The sequence below is a fragment of the Acanthaster planci genome, linkage group LG06 (assembly GCF_054643075.1).
Source record: "Acanthaster planci isolate LZ-2023a linkage group LG06, COTS_SCS, whole genome shotgun sequence".
In the NCBI taxonomy this organism is placed as follows: domain Eukaryota; kingdom Metazoa; phylum Echinodermata; class Asteroidea; order Valvatida; family Acanthasteridae; genus Acanthaster; species Acanthaster planci.
In genome coordinates, this window is record NC_141782.1 from 14793831 (window position 1) to 14812179 (window position 18349).

At 39.0% G+C, this 18349-nt stretch overlaps 1 protein-coding gene and 1 long non-coding RNA gene across 4 annotated transcripts; one reads left to right on the forward strand and one right to left on the reverse strand.

Moving 5' to 3' along the window:
• Nucleotide 1: 1 nt before the first annotated feature.
• LOC110988264 (E3 ubiquitin-protein ligase RNF166-like) lies at nucleotides 2-8540 on the forward strand. Of its 2 annotated transcripts, none has more exons than XM_022251609.2 (6): nucleotides 2-138; nucleotides 1188-1294; nucleotides 2417-2573; nucleotides 2844-2956; nucleotides 3862-4084; nucleotides 5759-8540. In XM_022251609.2, the coding sequence occupies exons 2-6, from the start codon at nucleotides 1203-1205 to the stop codon at nucleotides 5822-5824; spliced, it is 651 nt and encodes a 216-aa protein (XP_022107301.1). In that variant the 5' UTR covers nucleotides 2-138; nucleotides 1188-1202; the 3' UTR covers nucleotides 5825-8540. The 2 variants fall into 2 exon arrangements, with proteins under 2 accessions (XP_022107301.1, XP_022107300.1); XM_022251608.2 differs by having other exon boundaries at nucleotides 67-233.
• LOC110988266 (uncharacterized) lies at nucleotides 7533-10722 on the reverse strand. Of its 2 annotated transcripts, none has more exons than XR_002599393.2 (3): nucleotides 10630-10722; nucleotides 9788-9966; nucleotides 7533-9306 (listed from the first exon to the last, which is right to left on the reverse strand). It is a non-coding gene; the product is annotated as an uncharacterized LOC110988266 (long non-coding RNA). The 2 variants fall into 2 exon arrangements; XR_002599394.2 differs by having other exon boundaries at nucleotides 9788-10001; nucleotides 10630-10691.
• Between the last annotated feature and the right edge of the window lie 7627 nt (nucleotides 10723-18349).

Below are 18349 nucleotides of genomic sequence, written 5' to 3' on the forward strand. Positions count from 1 at the left end.
TATTTAGTCTGGTTCTTTAGAGATAACCTTTTTCATATAGGAGAGTAGTTCAGAAACCAGGCTGAGGAAAACGTGACCTTTGACCTTGCAGCTGTAAACTACACACAAACTGATTCATCCCAAGACGTACATGTAACTGTAAGAAGGCTAATTCCTTTTTATCTGATTCTTAATTTTATCACATTCTTAATCCTTTAAAAACAAGACACCAGAGTAGAGCTGCAGGGGTACAGGTAAGTTCACAAAAACATCAAACATATCAAAGAAGAATTGTTATATTGGCGTATGTTGGGTCTAGTCAAGCATGTCATTGTCAACTTACATGTAGTTAGGGCCTAGTTCCTCCATGGTTTAAACACGGAGGAAGATGTTACGCCCCAACTATAGCATAAGTCCCAACTATTGTTGGGACAGTCCCAACTGTAGTGCTGCAGTTGGGCTGGCCCAACTATTGTTGACTAATGTCTGTGGGAAATGTCTCAACATTATCCAAGTCAATGTGTCTCACATGTGACACAGTTCGTCTAAAATGTGGCACTTCATCTGTTCATCTAGCCCTATGACCAATGACATGACATTTGTAAACAGTATGACTTTGGCACACGCTGATCACATCGTGCATACTGGACCCCTCTGCTGTATTTGGGCCGGCCCAACTGTAGCACAATAGTTGGGACGGGCCCAACTATAGTTGGGACTGATGCTATAGTTGGGGTGTAACAACGACACTGTCTTCCATCCTCCATGATTTAAAGTATAGCATAAGGCTGTTGCCAGTCCCTAAGTTGAATTTCTTTGTTTAACATATGTTACTTACCTGCTTACAAACAGTTGCATTGCACGGTCTGCATGTTTTGTCGTGAAAGTCAGTTTTACTTTAGGACAGGCATGACAGGCGACAGGTCTACATTGTACATTGCATATAACATGTAGGTGAAAAATAAAACATCAATCCCTGTCATTCCAATAATTAGGGTCTTCTGAAAAAGCGCTCTTTTTGAATTTGTGCATTGTTGCTGATACATGTAGTTCCACCTTAGAAAACTAGAGGAAAACACTATTCCACTTAAAAGGAAACCTGAAAACAAATGCAAGGCTCTTACACATTCTTGATTGGAGACAAAGGGAAAAATTATATTGAGATTCATTGAGATTCATTGAGATCTGTGATTCATTCCTGTGAACAGGAAGTTGGATAAAGCATGGCCAGTATAGACGAAGGAGAAGATGATCTCAAATGTGGAATATGTTTGGAAGTGTACTGCAAACCAGTGAGGATTGCTTGCGGACATGTGTACGTATCAAGCAGTAGTAGGTGCTGTGTTTTAAAGATCTTGGAAGTGTCGATTGAGGGTTGCAGATGGGGGTGGTCTGATGGTGATGACCATGATGATTTGTGATTCTAATGATGATAGTTGTGATTTGGAATGGCAGCAATTGGACTGCAGTCATATTGATTTTGATGATAGTGGCAAGGATGATTATGTTTGTTTGACGGAGCTGAAAAATGGTTAATGTAGTGATGCTCACACAGTTGGCAGGTTGGGGCAAAAAGTTTACATACACTGGGTAGAACAAAAACAGTTTTCCTCAAATTTAAAAACTTCACTCATTCCTACCAACTTTTCTTTTCCCGGGGACAGACAAGGTGGGTCTCTACTTAATGTGTATGGTTTATGCGATTATAAAAACACCCAGAGATGTACCAGTACATATATAGTGCATGTATATACAGTGTATAAATATGAATCATATATGATTCTATTTTACAAAAAATTAAACTTTATGTACATATACATGTACTCCAAGTTCCAACCCTAACATTTAGTGCCACTTTCTGTATTTTTGGTCACATTTTGTAGTCGCAGTGGACCACTTTCTGAAGTGTTTTTAAACCACAGTAAGGTGGTACATGTACATGTACATTGTAAATTTTTGACAAAATTTTTTTTCAGAAATATTAATATTTTGAACCGTAATAAATGTATTTGAATATTTTCAGTTGAGGTACATGTACATGTACACACTATACAATTTGCCTGACCTCATAAAAAGTTGACAAAACTATTTCAAACAGCAAAAAATTGAGGAAAACTAGGGTTTTTTTAGTGTAATTTTTGCCCCAACTGTGTATATGTGCATGTATGGCAGCCATAATGATAACATGTACCTGCCCATGTAGGATGGTGATATTGATGCACAGTGATGGTGGTTTGAATAAGAATGATGGATAAAGTGATCATAACAAAGGTGGTTATTAAAAAGCGTGACACGGGGGTGAAGTTTTTGATGGATGATGATTTGTGGTGATGATGGTGGAAGGAAGATTGTATATGTAGATTTCACTTTAGTGTTGGATTTTCATCATGGTGTTTTAAACTGTAAGATTAAGTTCACCTTTTTTTCCCACCGTCAGGTTCTGTGAAGAATGTTTAGCTACATGTTCAGATGTAGCATCACCCATTTGTGCGCTGTGTCGAATGGTCTTTGACCCCAAGAAGAGGGTCAAAGCTAAAGATATTGAGAAACGGATATCCTCAACAAAGTCGGTCTGTTCTGGTTGTGGAAAAAAGGTGGGTATAGTGCGCATTTTTTGTTGAGGTGTGGGGTGTTTTTTTGGAGAGTGCTGTTTTAAGTCCCACAAGGCATACGTTTATTTCTCTTCACTTACAAAGAATGTGCCATAGAGTTATTATGCAGCATGTGCAGTGTCTTATGTGCGACTGATTTAGTAAAAATGTTCAATTAAGCTGTAAACGTTTCTCTCACAAACATAATTTGCTCCAGTTTGCTATCTGTTCCATTTTTTCTAAGTTTTTTTTCTCCCTTCATTTGGAACACAGATGTCCATGTCCAAAATCCGAAGCCACACAGCGACTTGCACCAAGCTGGAAACCACGACAGACTCAGCCGTCAAGTTCAAGCCAGTCGCTACTACATCACAGAAAGCACCACGGTAAATTGCCAAGTTTACAGTGACTCGCAAACAGCCTGCACATGTTAACAGCTTGGAAGTGATCCATTCAGTGGGTTATTTTTCCCATGGCGATATACTGACAAAGAGTGCAATGCTCAGTGGATCGAGGGAGGCTGGCTTTTTACTTTGCCACAAGTTCAAGTGGTGGAAGTTTATTTCACAAAACAATCAAAACACAAAGGGCAAAGACAAAGATCAAATGTCAAAGGACAAAGATCCATCAGTTTACAGCTATCTGAAATCTCATTATAAAGCCAAAACCGACGTGTAACAAGTTTCCCTGCTTCCCATTGACAATGCATTTCCACTCAGGAATGTCTGTTGTAAATAAGAAATATACATTGCGGTATTGTAGTCGAGACCATACCAAGACCTCTCACTAGTAATAGGATGAGCAAGGACAAGGGACAGCTTTTGTTGCAGTTCATTTGAATAGCTTGTGACTTTGATTTCAGACCGGAGTTCATGTGTTGCTCTTGTGGAGTCTTGTGATGGTCTGAAGTGGTCTCAACCACAGTCAACCATGTACCTTGTATTCTCAGTGCTAGTGCATGTACTTAGAAAATGAAGTCGTACCAGTAATGAGCAAGTTCTGTATCCCAACAGCAGATGTCCAAATTGAAGTGCATCTGAAGTCGTTTGCATGTGGGATGCATGCGCGAAGGACTGCCCAACCAGTGCGGCCACAGGCCAGCCGTTTGCTACATGTACATGTAACTCACACATGAACTTTGCTTTCCAGTGACCTTGCCTTTTTTGAAATACCAAACTGGCTTATTCAAGAAAGTTTTCAAGTCCTAGTGATCCAGGGAAATGATAGTTCTTCCCTGCATTGGCTTCAGTTTTTGTTTTTGATCGAATTTACCTGTGTTTGTACATTACAGCAATATTCCTAACCGGTCCACGTTCAAGTGTCCCTACTGTGGCCTTAAAAACCTGGACAGCAGCGGTCTGACCAGGCATTGCAACAAGGAGCACAAGGAATGCACGTCGCCTGTGGTGTGCCCAGTCTGCGCCTCCATGCCCTGGGGTGACCCCAACTACCAAAGCAGCAACTTCATTGAGCACCTGAACCTGAGGCATCGATTTGAGTATGACACCTACGTGGTGAGTGCAGTTACTACCTGGATGAGCACTCAACAATTTTGTCAATGGTCTTGACTCAAATCTCTGATTCAGACTCAAATCGGTGTTGAGTCACATTTCTTTTTTCGTTTTTGTTTTTTTCTCAAACTTGATATTGGAAAATAAACCATCCGTGACTTGCTTTAGCAGAAAATGCCCACTTCAATGACCCACTTGTTTTAAATTGAAAACACTAGAGTCTGTTTTAATTGGACTGTGACTTTATTTGAAAAAGATTGAGTTGCAGCACTTGTTGCCAGGTCTTAAAAGACCAGGCCAAATTTCTTTTTAAGAAGAGTTCTTTTCTCTTTTTGAGCTTGTCTTTGACACCGGAGTATCTGAATATCCGATGCATTATGCATGTACTATGAAGGATGAAAAGTTGCCATCTGCTTATCTCCTATCAGAATGGCAGAAAAGCAGATCTTATGTTCTGGTAACATGCAATATCGACTTTTCTATGTTTCTGCAACCTCAAAAAGCAGAACGAACATTATTTGGTTATGCATTTTTCTATTTTTCTGCTTCAAAACAGGCAGATTTTACTTTTTCTTCGAACAGGCAGAAATGAGGATCGAACATTTTGACAACAATCGTGAATGCTAGTTTTTACTTTTTTACAGTCCCAGAATGGAACTGATCATAACCTACAGGTTCATGACCCCATTCACTGCCCATTGAGGACAGAAAAGCAGATGGCCACTTTTTGGTCGCCATCAAAAAGAGGAAAAGTAAAACTACTTTTGTAGTAGCAGAAAAGTGGAAAAATGCATTACAAAAAAATGGTCATTCTGCTTTTGAGGTAGCAGAAAAGTAGAAAAAATCAATAATTGTATGTTACAAAGATGTAAAATCTGCTTTTCCACTATTCTGAAAGAAGAAAAACAGATGGCCTCTTTTTGTCCTCCATAATGGTACTCTTGATTACAAACTTTACAGAACCAATCCAAGTGTAAGACTCATAGGCGGTAATTAAATATTTTCAGAAAGATCTGGCAAACTTTGGTTCCGTGTTTTCATCACGTGACAGCTATTTGATACAATAGGGTCCAAGTGAAAGATGCCAAAGTACCACATGACCACCTACCGATACTGTAGCTTCCCCAGATTGGCCACTGTTGCCGTAGGCGAGCATTTGGTTAGCAACGGTACATATCGCTTAATTGTAGAATAGACAGGAAGGCTTAATTTCATGCAAAGTATAACTGTGAATACTTTATCAAATGGTGTAATGGACACCACTTCTGCTGAATTGTTTCTTGCCAATCCAGCACTTGGTGCTTGCGCAGCATTTTGCCATTTGTCAGTGTTTAAAAAGCTTGCTTACTCTCTAAATACTATGTGCGGCATTTGGTGCATTGTGGCATTTTCACAGTCTTTGTCTTCAACAGTGGCTAATGAACTGGTATGATGGGTCATGTGGGTCAGTGAGAGTGCTCTGTAGCTGGCACAAGTGGACTTGAGGGCGGTATATCTGTCTGACATTACGTCAAACTCCCACATTGCCCAAGAATTACGCTGTCGTGAATTTCGTTATATTTATGGCAAACATCCTTATTTCACCAGTTTTTGTCTCCACGTGCTGTCTCGTTCTAGTGGAACCTCATTTCCAGAATGCTCATTCATCGTGGTATTATTTCTGTTCATGTCATTCAGGATTACGGTGAGGATGAAGAGGCAGTTTTGCGGAAGGTTTTGGAGTCGTCTCTTCAAGACAAGTAACTGTCATTGGTGCTCAATAGATGTGCGTGGCTTCATCATCAGCCTTGATGTCTGCAAATGCAATTATCCCTGGCGATACTTTGGATACCCGAATGGATTTTGTTAATTGACTTGGCACCGCAGCCCAATTTCACAGAGCTGCTAAGCCCACATATTCACTAATCACAGAAAGTACTTACTTGGCAAAAGTGGCATACCGGCCAAGATGCCATGCATTCTATATTTCTTCCAAGTGGTTCCCAGTTGATTTCTGCTTAGCACATGAATTTGCTAAGCACTATTTTCTGCTTACCAGCCAGTGCCGTCATGGAGACCATCACAAGACCTATAACAAGACCAGACACAAGATCATGCACAAGACCAGTCACAAGTAACAAGTTGAACAATGACAAAGGAATGCTTTTGTTGCATTCAATTTAAATAGCTTGTGATTTGAATTCAGACTGGAGGTCTTGTGTTGGTCTTGTAATGGTCTTAAGAAGTCCTGACTTCAACGCAGTTACCAGCTCTACGGTATTGGGCCCAGACAAACTAGTGATTACTGGTAATGCCTTTGTTTCCGTTCGTCTGACTGTATTGTGTGACTGGACTCGGCATGGGATACATGTTTAACTATTGATTAACTACTCTGATGGCCTGCTCGCGAAACTGGAGACACTTTGAATATTTCAGTCGGTGCGTTTTGAAACCTAGCAGAGTCAAAGCAATGGTATTACTATTTTGGATTTTTATCAGACAAAATACCTCTTTTGTTTTAAATAATTTAACAAAGTTTTCAACGGTTCTGGATAAATTGTGAAATACAGACATGTCAGCTGGACTCCGAGAGGACGCAAAATTAAAGACCACTGCGTACTACAGCTAACTAATTTTCTTATTTTCAACACACTACCTTTAAGTAGGATGTGAAGTGTTCATGTACCCTCATCAATTTTCTCAGAATTTAATTGTTGTATAGATAATATTTTTACTCCTTTTAAAATTTTGAGCCATAAAAATTCCCACTTGGGGGGGTTCAGTGGAATTGATGTGATTAGAATGGAGTGCACTTTGTGTTAGTCGCAGATTGAAATGCACTTCAGCGCTGTGAGCCTTATTTGTTATGCAAGAAATATGAACTAGGGCATTACTCATTTTGAACAAGGTTGTAACCACCATTGCACCAAACCGACCAAAGATGTCCTTGACGTATGTGTACATATACGCGGACCAACTACCACCGAGTGTTTTCGAAACAAGTGGATGCGGCTTAGACTTCGGTTTCGCTGGTTCCAGTCAGTGCTTGAACTTGTGGTTTTGAACGCTGCTTCAAAATGGAGGGAAACAGCGAATTCGAAGTCCACTTGTTTCGAAAATGGTCAAAGATTGGGTTGGAAAAAATAATTTGTTTGTTTATTTGTTGGGTTGTTTGTTTGTTTGTTGGAAAGTGCAAGATGGGTGGGCTTCTGCAGTGTTCCTGGATGCCAACACCTGGTTTTAAAAGGCAGATCAACACGTTTTTTGGGGGGAAGATTCGAAATTTTTTAATGTAGCCTGTAATGGCCTTTTTTTTCTGAATGTGGCTACATTTGGGTTTTTTTCATACACTATTGGATGGAAAACCCGAACCACTTTTGCTTGTTTTTACAGTTTTGACTGCTTGGCTACCACAGGGTCTAGCTGGCATGACCTGGCAAGAGGCATGTACAAAGAAACTCACTGCAAAGTGTTGGATTTTGTTCATTTTTGTTTTAATGAAGATGTACATGTATAACAGAGTAAAGATAACCATAAAGTACATTTATATATAAATAAAAAGATCTAAGGGATTCCAATTGTTTGAGTGAGACAATAACCTAGTTATCTAAAACAATCTGGTACATAACCAATGTGTATGTTCTTCAACATTCACATTATATGTTAGCGTTGCATGTATTACTGAATGGCCCTATTTTATAGAGTGTATGTGTACAACACCCGTTTGGAAAGCATGATTGAGTGCATTTCTTAAGCCAAATGTGCTTGGAGGTGACCTTGTCCATTTTGTATTACCGTTCATTTCCGTTGTGGAAATGCAGAAATAAACAGAGGGAGTTCATATCTGTTCAGAGCTAGGTCTAGGTCTTCACTCCATTGGAAATAAATGGAGACAATAGACCTAGCCGTAGGTCTGGAAGCCCGTTTCAGACACGGCCTTTATGTTAAATGTTCCCTCCTGGTCTGTGACTTATGTTCAATAGTCAGAATCTTCCTGTACACTCTGGGACGCTTTTATGAAAATTTGTTTTATTCCCATTTGCAATACATGAACATCGTTCCTGAGTTTGCATGTACACACACAGGCCACTGTTCTTATTTGGGAACAAGCGCAGTTTTAAGGAGGAACATGGAGTGTTCCCAATTGGATCAAGCAGTGTTCTCATTGAAACGTTGCTTGGTATTGTAGCTTTTGAGATGCTCCCTTACACTATGGGATCCACACAATGCACAGATATTTGTTAATTGGACTAGAGAAAGTTGGTTGTTTAGTCATACAAAATGGTGGGGACAAGACTGTCTCCACTGCACTGGAATACACCAAATCATTATATGATTATGTTGGAAATTCTTTGACTTATATTGTGTAAATGTTGACAAAATTCTTACTGTTCATTATAGTGTTCTTGCCACTGTTTTTAACATTGACTATTGATATAATACAGGTTTATTTATTTATACATACATGTATCTGAAGAAACTTTGACTGATGAGTGTTTATTATTTTTGTCGGAATTCCAGGTGTTTATAATTTGTTACCAAATCCTAAATAATACGGGCATTTCACAATAGTGCGTCTCCAAGACTTAGCAATGCGTTGACCGATCACAATACGTGAAATCTATATAATTCCAATACCCAATTCGCACCTGGAAAGGGTGGACAAATTTCACGTGATGTGATTGGCCAACGCATTGCAAACTCTTGGAGGCGCTTTCTTGTGATTTGCCCGTATTAGTCACATTTGTTTTTCCATATTTTGTTCTTCATAAGCAGTTAAGTTAACATTGTGATGTACCGTACTTAACATGCCCTATAACTTCGTGAGAATTACACTCGTGATGTTAAGAAACGAAATACATATTCATGACATTCCTTACTAAGCATTTTGTCTATGCATCAAAATGAATATGCACTGGAGTAATTTTTTCATCTCAATGTCTACAAAAGTTCAGTGTGCCTTTCAACAGTGTACATGGTGTAGGTGCGAGACTGACAACCCACCGTTCGTGCACAGCAGAACCGGGTGCTGAAGTACCCCTGACAACGCAAAACAATATTCATGTACATGTATTCCCTTTTTACCGACTATATTCGCCGATCCACCTGTCAGAGTCAAATCTTGCATGATGCACGATGCACATTCGATGTGGCTCATGCAGTCCAGTTCAGCATTCTTCGTAGGACAGTCCCTTGAACAATGAATACATGGTCAAAGAGCCGATGCTACATCATCCTAGATTCTCCTTATCAGAATGGAAAAGGGGGTAAACGGAGCTACAATTATAACAAGTCCTCTGTGGAGAAGTTTTTAGAAATTTAATTACATGTAGCTGTATGCATCAAACAGCCAAAATAAAACCAGGACGGAAAATGGCATCACTCAGGTGTAGAACTTTGGGGATTTTTTTCTGAGCTGGTATCAGCAACACAATTATTTGGTTTTATTGAGTAAAATCTCAAAAGTATGTTTCTGGTCTCTCTGTTTGTATAAATGTCGGGCTTGATCGGTCAATCAGCATGATCACACGATTGCACTGTGCCATTATCCAGTATGAATTTTCAGACGTTACTTCCCTTTTTCGAAATCTTCCACAACTGAAAATTAGAAAGAAAAGGTGCATTGACCAATCATGCAGTAAGATGGACAGATTGCACAAAGATCAAGCGATTCCACATGATCGACCAATCACACCCAATAAACAGGAACAAGACATCTTGAGTAACCTCGTTCCATCTCCAGAAGTGCTCAACTTTCTCCTTAGGTAGATGTATCCGCCAACTGCAACACCAGTAAATACCACTGTGGCTAGCAGGGCTCGACGCTTGGAGGGAACAGTGAGGAGTCCTGACCACAATGCCATGGCAACGGTTGAAACAAATGCATCAAGTGTTGTTTGACTGACCTGAAACAAATTTTGAGACGTGGCTCCTGTGCAGTCTATGCAGAATAAATATGATAAAGGAGAGCCGTACATTTCAATCTTTTTTTTTTTGCAAGTCAAGTCGGTGAATATTTAACAGTAATAGAGAGGCAGGAATCATTACAAAAAATATTGATTTTATCCAAACTGCATCTGAATTCTTAAGATTAATGTTAGTTCTATTACAGCATGATCGATGCAATGAAGGCCTAATTGCAGACACATTTGTGACGTTTGCAGAGGTTGAACTGGAACAAACGAGAGTAGCTGGTGTTTCTCACCATACAGCATTTCGTTAGGGAAAGCATAGTGGGGATACACAAAATATAAATAGATTTGGAAATATCGCTTCTCTTTGAGATTTAAAACGTGGAATTCTAGATTAAAGTAAAGTCACTGAGGAAGCTTAGTGAACCTCGATCACGACACTGTCCATTCAAATCCCATGAGGAGCCTAAAGCTAAAGCTTGGGACAGTGTAACGACGTCTTAATCACGTTGTGACCGAAAAAGTTACCAACTATGCCTCGAAAGCACATAGAGTGTACACTCAGCTCTTCTCAGAGATTTGTTGACATCATCTTACAACAGTCACTATTCTTACAATTGTCTGAAACATTTCAGTTTCAGAAAAGACATGGCTTACCTTACGCTGTGTCCACTGACATGACGACCTTTGCAACTTTAAGCATTCCATTGGTTGAAAGTTGGTCCTGGTCTGGAGGGCGCCCTCTTGTGGTGATTAAGGATAACAGTGCTCGACTGTTAATTTTACCCTTATCACAAGCCGTTTTGGACCTCTTCTGGCACGAGAACGGCATAATTATTGGAAGAACGCATACAAAAAATTAGTTACATCATACATAAACCTTCGAAGCAGCAGGCGTATCCTTTACTTTAGAATATTATTATCCTTTTTTGTGAGTAGACATGCCACAGCGGACACCAGGCCTCGACTGCCGCCCGCTCAAGTCGCCCGACTTACCCATTATAAATAGAGATCGGGAGGCGTAATAGAGGGGATTATATCGATTGTTAATTAATAACACCTTTTGTCTCCCCGGTTTAGAAATTAGAAAAAAAATTGTCCCTCATCCCCTTCCAGAAATAAATCCTTTTATGGGGTGCTGGAGACAACCCCAACAATATTTAGACTTTTTCAATAATACTTGGTGTCCATCGAGGTCAAATTCCAGAGAACTTCACCCAGTTTTCGGACTTTCTAAAAGCTACTGGGAAGGCACCCAGGGGTCAACTGAATCAGAAAATCCCTCGAATGAATCAGTAAAGACAAGTCTGTGATAAATTTGAAGGCTGGCTAAAACCATGACATTGTGAACAAAAATAATTTTATAAAGAAAAAACATGGCACCTCCTAGCAAAACAACAGAACGATTCGTAACCGTTTCACCCATCTTTTGATTAGAAACCGGTCACTTGTTCTTAAGTTTCTTGAAAGTACGTGTCACAGTTTAAACAAAGCGCGAACTGGGAAAAAAAGACCACGTCAGAAATCAAAGGCAATCAAATTTGTTACATCATCACGTCCTACGAAATGACACGCAGCCTCATTACCGAAGAAATGTCATCATGGACGCACTCGATTACTCAACCAGACCGTCTATACCTTGATAAACGGTTAAATAATACGAAACGGTGGTTAGGTCTCTCATCGCGCAGTGCAACAACTCCCATCGCGCAGTGCAACGACTCCCATCCCGCAGTGCAATGACTCTTATCGCGCCATGCAATGTGGCGTGAATAGAGCACCATAATTATTCACTCTGAACTTCGCTGTTAGAATTCTACAACCTTTTGGGAGGGCGACCAAAAGTATCCACTAAACTTGGCATTCAGAATTCTTCCCCTTCATCGGGGGAACGCATCAAAATAGTCACTAAAGTTCGCTGTCAGAATTCTGCCCTTATTTCGACGTCAGATCAAAGTATTCACTTAAATTATGAACACCAACAAGCAATGAAACGGCCGAGCGGTTAAGCTCTTGGATAGCAGATCGTCAGACTGTGGGTTCGAATCCCAGGGGTGGTTTTTTTTATTTTCCCAATGCTTGCTGTCAGTCAGTAGTTATAAGAGACTCTAATTCACCCCTGCCAAATACCAACAGTACCTTAGCCCACGGGATAAGCTCTGCGGTTGGGACTGTCCGCGAAGTCCAGGTGAGCGCCTTAGTACAGGTTCGAGACGTATGGCCGACTCGGTGGCCAGGGCTTAGGGGCCTGTCTCGTTTCCTCCCTTGCATGGTCGCTCGAATCCTTTTTAGGGTTAAATGGATGGGCAGGGAGGAAGTGCGTTGGGCCGGGAACCCCGAGATCCCAGAAGAGTCCTATATGGAAGCCGGTAACTGCGATTCGTAGCGAATTTCAGGAGTCCGTGCGCCTGAATGCTTGGTCAACACCGCATAACTTTTGCATTTTATCCTCGCCACTTTTTTTTTCATTTCCCAGGGCGCAGAACAAACGAGGCAATTTTCTAAAGGATTGATGCTGATTTATTTCCCTTTTATAATCTTATTTTCTTAAATTTTTGGCAGGGGGAAAAAGATCCCAACCGTGTTTGGGTACGTTTCTTCGAAGTGATCTTATTATGAAAGCTGTGAGACGTACAGTGAATGTTTGTTATTGATGATTTGACAGTAACAGATCCAGGGCTGCCACAGTCAGGCGGCACTCGCCTCCCTATTTTATTGATGGAAATGCACTTTCATTTGTTGTAACAACAAATTTTGTTAGCTTTCGAATGCAGAATAATCGGACATTTTCAAAGGGTAATTTTTATAAAAGATTCGTCCCATACCTTCTTGGGTCGCCCCAACGTTGCAACAGATGCGTTGCAACTGCTGTTCGTTCTTGTGAATGGTTGATCTGTGACTGGCCTATCAGGTCTGCCCGAAAAATACATGCAGGAAAATGATAAAATCAGCTCAAAAGACACGAACATCCCTATAGTTGCTGAAACTTCAACAGCGGGAGATGACATCGAGAATGCAATGGATATCAAATAAGTCCAGCTTTTGGTTTGACCCCATACTCGCTGCAAGAGGCGCACGACCCAATCAGTTCCCCCCACGGTAGACCACGTTAGACTTAATTTTGATCTGACTGAAAATTAATGGTGTCATTTTTGTTAATCCGTGCATGATTTGCCATAAATTTAACATCGGAATTCGCGTTAAAAAAGGCACAGCAAAAAGTCAACATTACTCAGTCAAGAAGGTCCTTTTTTTCGATCTCAGAAAACTGTCAATATCTACCTGCAGATTTTGCCAGAATTTCTAAAAACCAAAGACGAGTACTGACCATTTCATATTTCCCTAGTTGCTGTGCATGAAAACGGCATGACGGACACCGTATTTGGAGTGGCCGTCAAACTTCGCCAAACAAAGCAAAATTCATTTCACTTAACAAGCTCAAGGCTAGTTATTCAGATTTATTCGGAGGCTGTTTACGAATTTAAAGGTTATGGTTAGGGTTCCCCGAGTATTTAAAGCATAAGGTTATGGTTGAAGAAGTCAAAATTTAAAGGCTAAGGTAAGGGTTAACGAATTCAAGATTTAAAGGATGGGGTTAGGGTTAACGAATTCAAGATTTAAAGGATGGGGTTAGGGTTACCGATTTCAAAATTTAAAGGATGGGGTTAGGGTTTACCAACTGAGTATTGAAAGCACAGGGTTAGGGTTAACGAATTCAAAGTCTAACAGATAGGGTTAGGGTTTACGAACTGAAAATTTAAATATAGAATTAGGGTGGACAGACTCGAAATTTACAGGATAGTGTTACGGTTTACGAATTCAAAATTTAAAGGATAGGGTTAGGGTTTACGGACGGGACGCGGTATGATTTTTTTACGTGGTTGCGGGAGCGTAATCGCAAAATGAGTCCGTATCATTTCTCGGGGTTTCAGAGTCCTGAGTCGAGTCCGTCCTAAGGCTTCAGTTGTTGTCCCCTAGCCTCTACAGCTCCTAAAGATTTCAAGGATAGGGCTAAAGTTTACGAATTCAAAAATTCTAAAGGATAGGGTTAGGATTTGCAAATTCAAAATTCCTGTAAATTTCGAATCCGTCAAACCTAATCCTATGTTGACATTTTGAACCTGTAAACCCTGAGCCTCTTTCAAGATTTTAAAATAGTTAACCCTAACCCTATCCTTTAAATTTTGAAATCGTTGACCCTAACCCCATCCTCTAAATCTTGAATTCGGTAACCGTAGCCCCATCTTTTAAATTTTGAAATCGTTAACCCTAACCACATCCTTTAAATTTTGAAATCGTTAATCCTAACCACATCCCTTAAATTTTGAAATCGTTGACCCTAACCCCATCCTCTAGATCTTGAATTCGGTAACCCTAACCCCATCCTTTAAATTTTGAATTCGGTAACCCTAACCCCATCCTTTAAATTTTGAATTCGTTAACTCTAACCCCATCCCTTAAATTTTAAAATAGGTAACCCTAACCCTATACTTTAAATCTTAAAATCGTTAACCCTAACCCCATCCTTAAATTTTGAAATCGGTAACCCTAACCCCATCTTTTAAATCTTGAAATCGGTAACCCTAACCCCATCCTTTAAATTTTGAAATTGTTCACCCTAACCCCATCATTTAAGTTTAGAAATCGTTGGCCCTAACCCTATACTTTAAATTTTGAAATTGTTAACCCTAACCCCATCCTTTAAATCTTGAAATCGTTAACCCTAACCATATCCTTTAAATTTTGAAATTTTTAACCCTAATCCCATCCTTTAAATCTCAAAATCGTTAACCCTAACCCCTTCTTTTCAATCTTGAAATCGGTAACCCTAACCCCACCCATTAAATTTTGAAATAGGTAACCCTAACCCCATCCTTTAAATTTTGAAATCGTTCACCCTAACCCCATCCTTTAAATTTTGAAATCGTTAACCCTAACCCCATCCTTTAAATTTTGAAATCGTTAACCCTAACCCCATCCTTTAAATTTTGAAATCGTTAACCCTAACCCCATCCCTTAAATTTTGAAATCGTAAACCCTAACCCCATCCTTTAAATCTTGAATTCGGTAACCCTAACCCCATCCTTTAAATCTTGAAATAGTTAACCCTAACCCCATCATTTAAATTTGGAATTCGGTAACCCTAACCCTATCCTTTAAATTTTGAAATCGTTAGATCTAACCCTATCCTTTAAATTTTGAAATTGTTAACCCTAACCCCATCCTTTAAATCTTTAAATCGGTAACCCTAACCCCATCCTTTAAATTTTGAAATAGGTAACCCTAACCCCATCCTTTAAATTTTGAAATTGTTAACCCTAACCCCATCCTTTAAATCTTAAAATCGTTAACCCTAACCCTATCCTTTAAATTTTGAAATTGTTAACCCTAACCCCATCCTTTATATCTCAAAATCGTTAACCCTAACCCTATCCTTTAAATCTTAAAATCGTTAACCCTAACCCCATCCTTAAATTTTGAAATCGGTAACCCTAACCCCATCTTTTAAATTTTGAAATAGGTAACCCTAACCCTATCCTTTAAATTTTGAAATCGTTAGATCTAACCCTATACTTTAAATCTTAAAATCGTTAACCCTAACCCCATCCTTTAAATCTTGAAATCGGTAACCCTAACCCCATCCTTTAAACTTTGAAATAGTTAACCCTAACCCCATCAATTAAGTTTTGAAATCGTTAGCCCTAACCCTATACTTTAAATCTTAAAATCGTTAACCCTAACCCCATCCTTAAATTTTGAAATCGGTAACCCTAACCCCATCTTTTAAATTTTGAAATAGGTAACCCTAACCCTATCCTTTAAATTTTGAAATTGTTAACCCTAACCCCATCCTTTAAATCTTAAAATCGTTAACCCTAACCCCATCCATTAAATCTTGAAATCGTTAACCCTAACCCCATCCTTTAAATCTTGAAATCGTTAACCCTAACCATATCCTTTAAATTTTGAAATTGTTAACCCTAACCCCATCCTTTAAATCTCAAAATCGTTAACCCTAACCCCATCCTTTCAATCTTGAAATCGGTAACCCTAACCCCATCCTTTAAATTTTGAAATAGGTAACCCTAACCCCATCCTTTAAATTTTGAAATCGTTAACCCTAACCCCATCCTTTAAATATTGAATTCGTTAACCCTAACCCCATCCTTTAAATCTTGAAATCGGTAACCCTAACCCCATCCTTTAAACTTTGAAATAGTTAACCCTAACCCCATCAATTAAGTTTTGAAATCGTTAGCCCTAACCCTATACTTTAAATCTTAAAATCGTTAACCCTAACCCCATCCTTAAATTTTGAAATCGGTAACCCTAACCCCATCTTTTAAATTTTGAAATAGGTAACCCTAACCCTATCCTTTAAATTTTGAAATTGTTAACCCTAACCCCATCCTTTAAATCTCAAAATCGTTAACCCTAACCCCATCCTTTCAATCTTGAAATCGGTAACCCTAACCCCATCCTTTAAATTTTGAAATCGTTCACCCTAACCCCATCATTTAAGTTTAGAAATCGTTGGCCCTAACCCTATACTTTAAATTTTGAAATTGTTAACCCTAACCCCATCCTTTAAATTTTGAAATCGTTAACCCTAACCCCATCCCTTAAATTTTGAAATCGTTAACCCTAACCCCATCCCTTAAATTTTGAAATCGTAAACCCTAACCCCATCCTTTAAATCTTGAATTCGGTAACCCTAACCCCATCCTTTAAATCTTGAAATAGTTAACCCTAACCCCATCATTTAAATTTGGAATTCGGTAACCCTAACCCTATCCTTTAAATTTTGAAATCGTTAGATCTAACCCCATCCTTTAAATCTTGAATTCGGTAACCCTAACCCCATCCTTTAAATTTTTAAATCGGTAACCCTAACCCCATCCTTTAAATTTTGAAATAGGTAACCCTAACCCTATCCTTTAAATTTTGAAATTGTTAACCCTAACCCGATCCTTTAAATCTTAAAATCGTTAACCCTAACCCTATCCTTTAAATTTTGAAATTGTTAACCCTAACCCCATCCTTTATATCTCAAAATCGTTAACCCTAACCCTATCCTTTAAATCTTGAAATCGTTAACCCTAACCCCATCCTTTAAATCTTGAAATAGTTAACCCTAACCCCATCATTTAAATTTGGAATTCGGTAACCCTAACCCTATCCTTTAAATTTTGAAATCGTTAGATCTAACCCTATACTTTAAATCTTAAAATCGTTAACCCTAACCCCATCCTTTAAATCTTGAAATCGGTAACCCTAACCCCATCCTTTAAACTTTGAAATAGTTAACCCTAACCCCATCCTTTAAATTTTGAAATAGGTAACCCTAACCCTATCCTTTAAATTTTGAAATTGTTAACCCTAACCCCATCCTTTAAATCTTAAAATCGGTAACCCTAACCCCATCCTTTAAATTTTGAAATAGGTAACCCTAACCCCATCCTTTAAATTTTGAAATTGTTAACCCTAACCCCATCCTTTAAATCTTAAAATCGTTAACCCTAACCCCATCCATTAAATCTTGAAATCGTTAACCCTAACCCCATCCTTTAAATCTTGAAATCGTTAACCCTAACCATATCCTTTAAATTTTGAAATTGTTAACCCTAACCCCATCCTTTAAATCTCAAAATCGTTAACCCTAACCCCATCCTTTCAATCTTGAAATCGGTAACCCTAACCCCATCCTTTAAATTTTGAAATAGGTAACCCTAACCCCATCCTTTAAATTTTGAAATCGTTAACCCTAACCCCATCCTTTAAATATTGAATTCGTTAACCCTAACCCCATCCTTTAAATCTTGAAATCGGTAACCCTAACCCCATCCTTTAAACTTTGAAATAGTTAACCCTAACCCCATCAATTAAGTTTTGAAATCGTTAGCCCTAACCCTATACTTTAAATCTTAAAATCGTTAACCCTAACCCCATCCTTAAATTTTGAAATCGGTAACCCTAACCCCATCCTTTAAATTTTGAAATAGGTAACCCTAACCCTATCCTTTAAATTTTGAAATTGTTAACCCTAACCCCATCCTTTAAATCTTAAAATCGTTAACCCTAACCCCATCCATTAAATCTTGAAATCGTTAACCCTAACCCCATCCTTTAAATCTCAAAATCGTTAACCCTAACCCCTTCTTTTCAATCTTGAAATCGGTAACCCTAACCCCATCCTTTAAATTTTGAAATAGGTAACCCTAACCCCATCCTTTAAATTTTGAATTCGTTAACCCTAACCCAATCCCTTAAATTTTGACATCGTAAACCCTAACCCCATCCTTTAAATCTTGAATTCGGTAACCCTAACCCCATCCTTTAAATCTTGAATTCGGTAACCCTAACCCCATCCTTTAAA

Coding starts and splice junctions, on each gene's coding strand:
- LOC110988264 (XM_022251609.2), top strand. CDS start 1,203: ATGGCCAGTATAGACGAAGGAGAAGATGATCTCAAATGTGGAATATGT. Junction 2,957..3,861: donor ACATCACAGAAAGCACCACG/GTAAATTGCCAA, acceptor TGTACATTACAG/CAATATTCCTAACCGGTCCA. Junction 4,085..5,758: donor TTGAGTATGACACCTACGTG/GTGAGTGCAGTT, acceptor CATGTCATTCAG/GATTACGGTGAGGATGAAGA.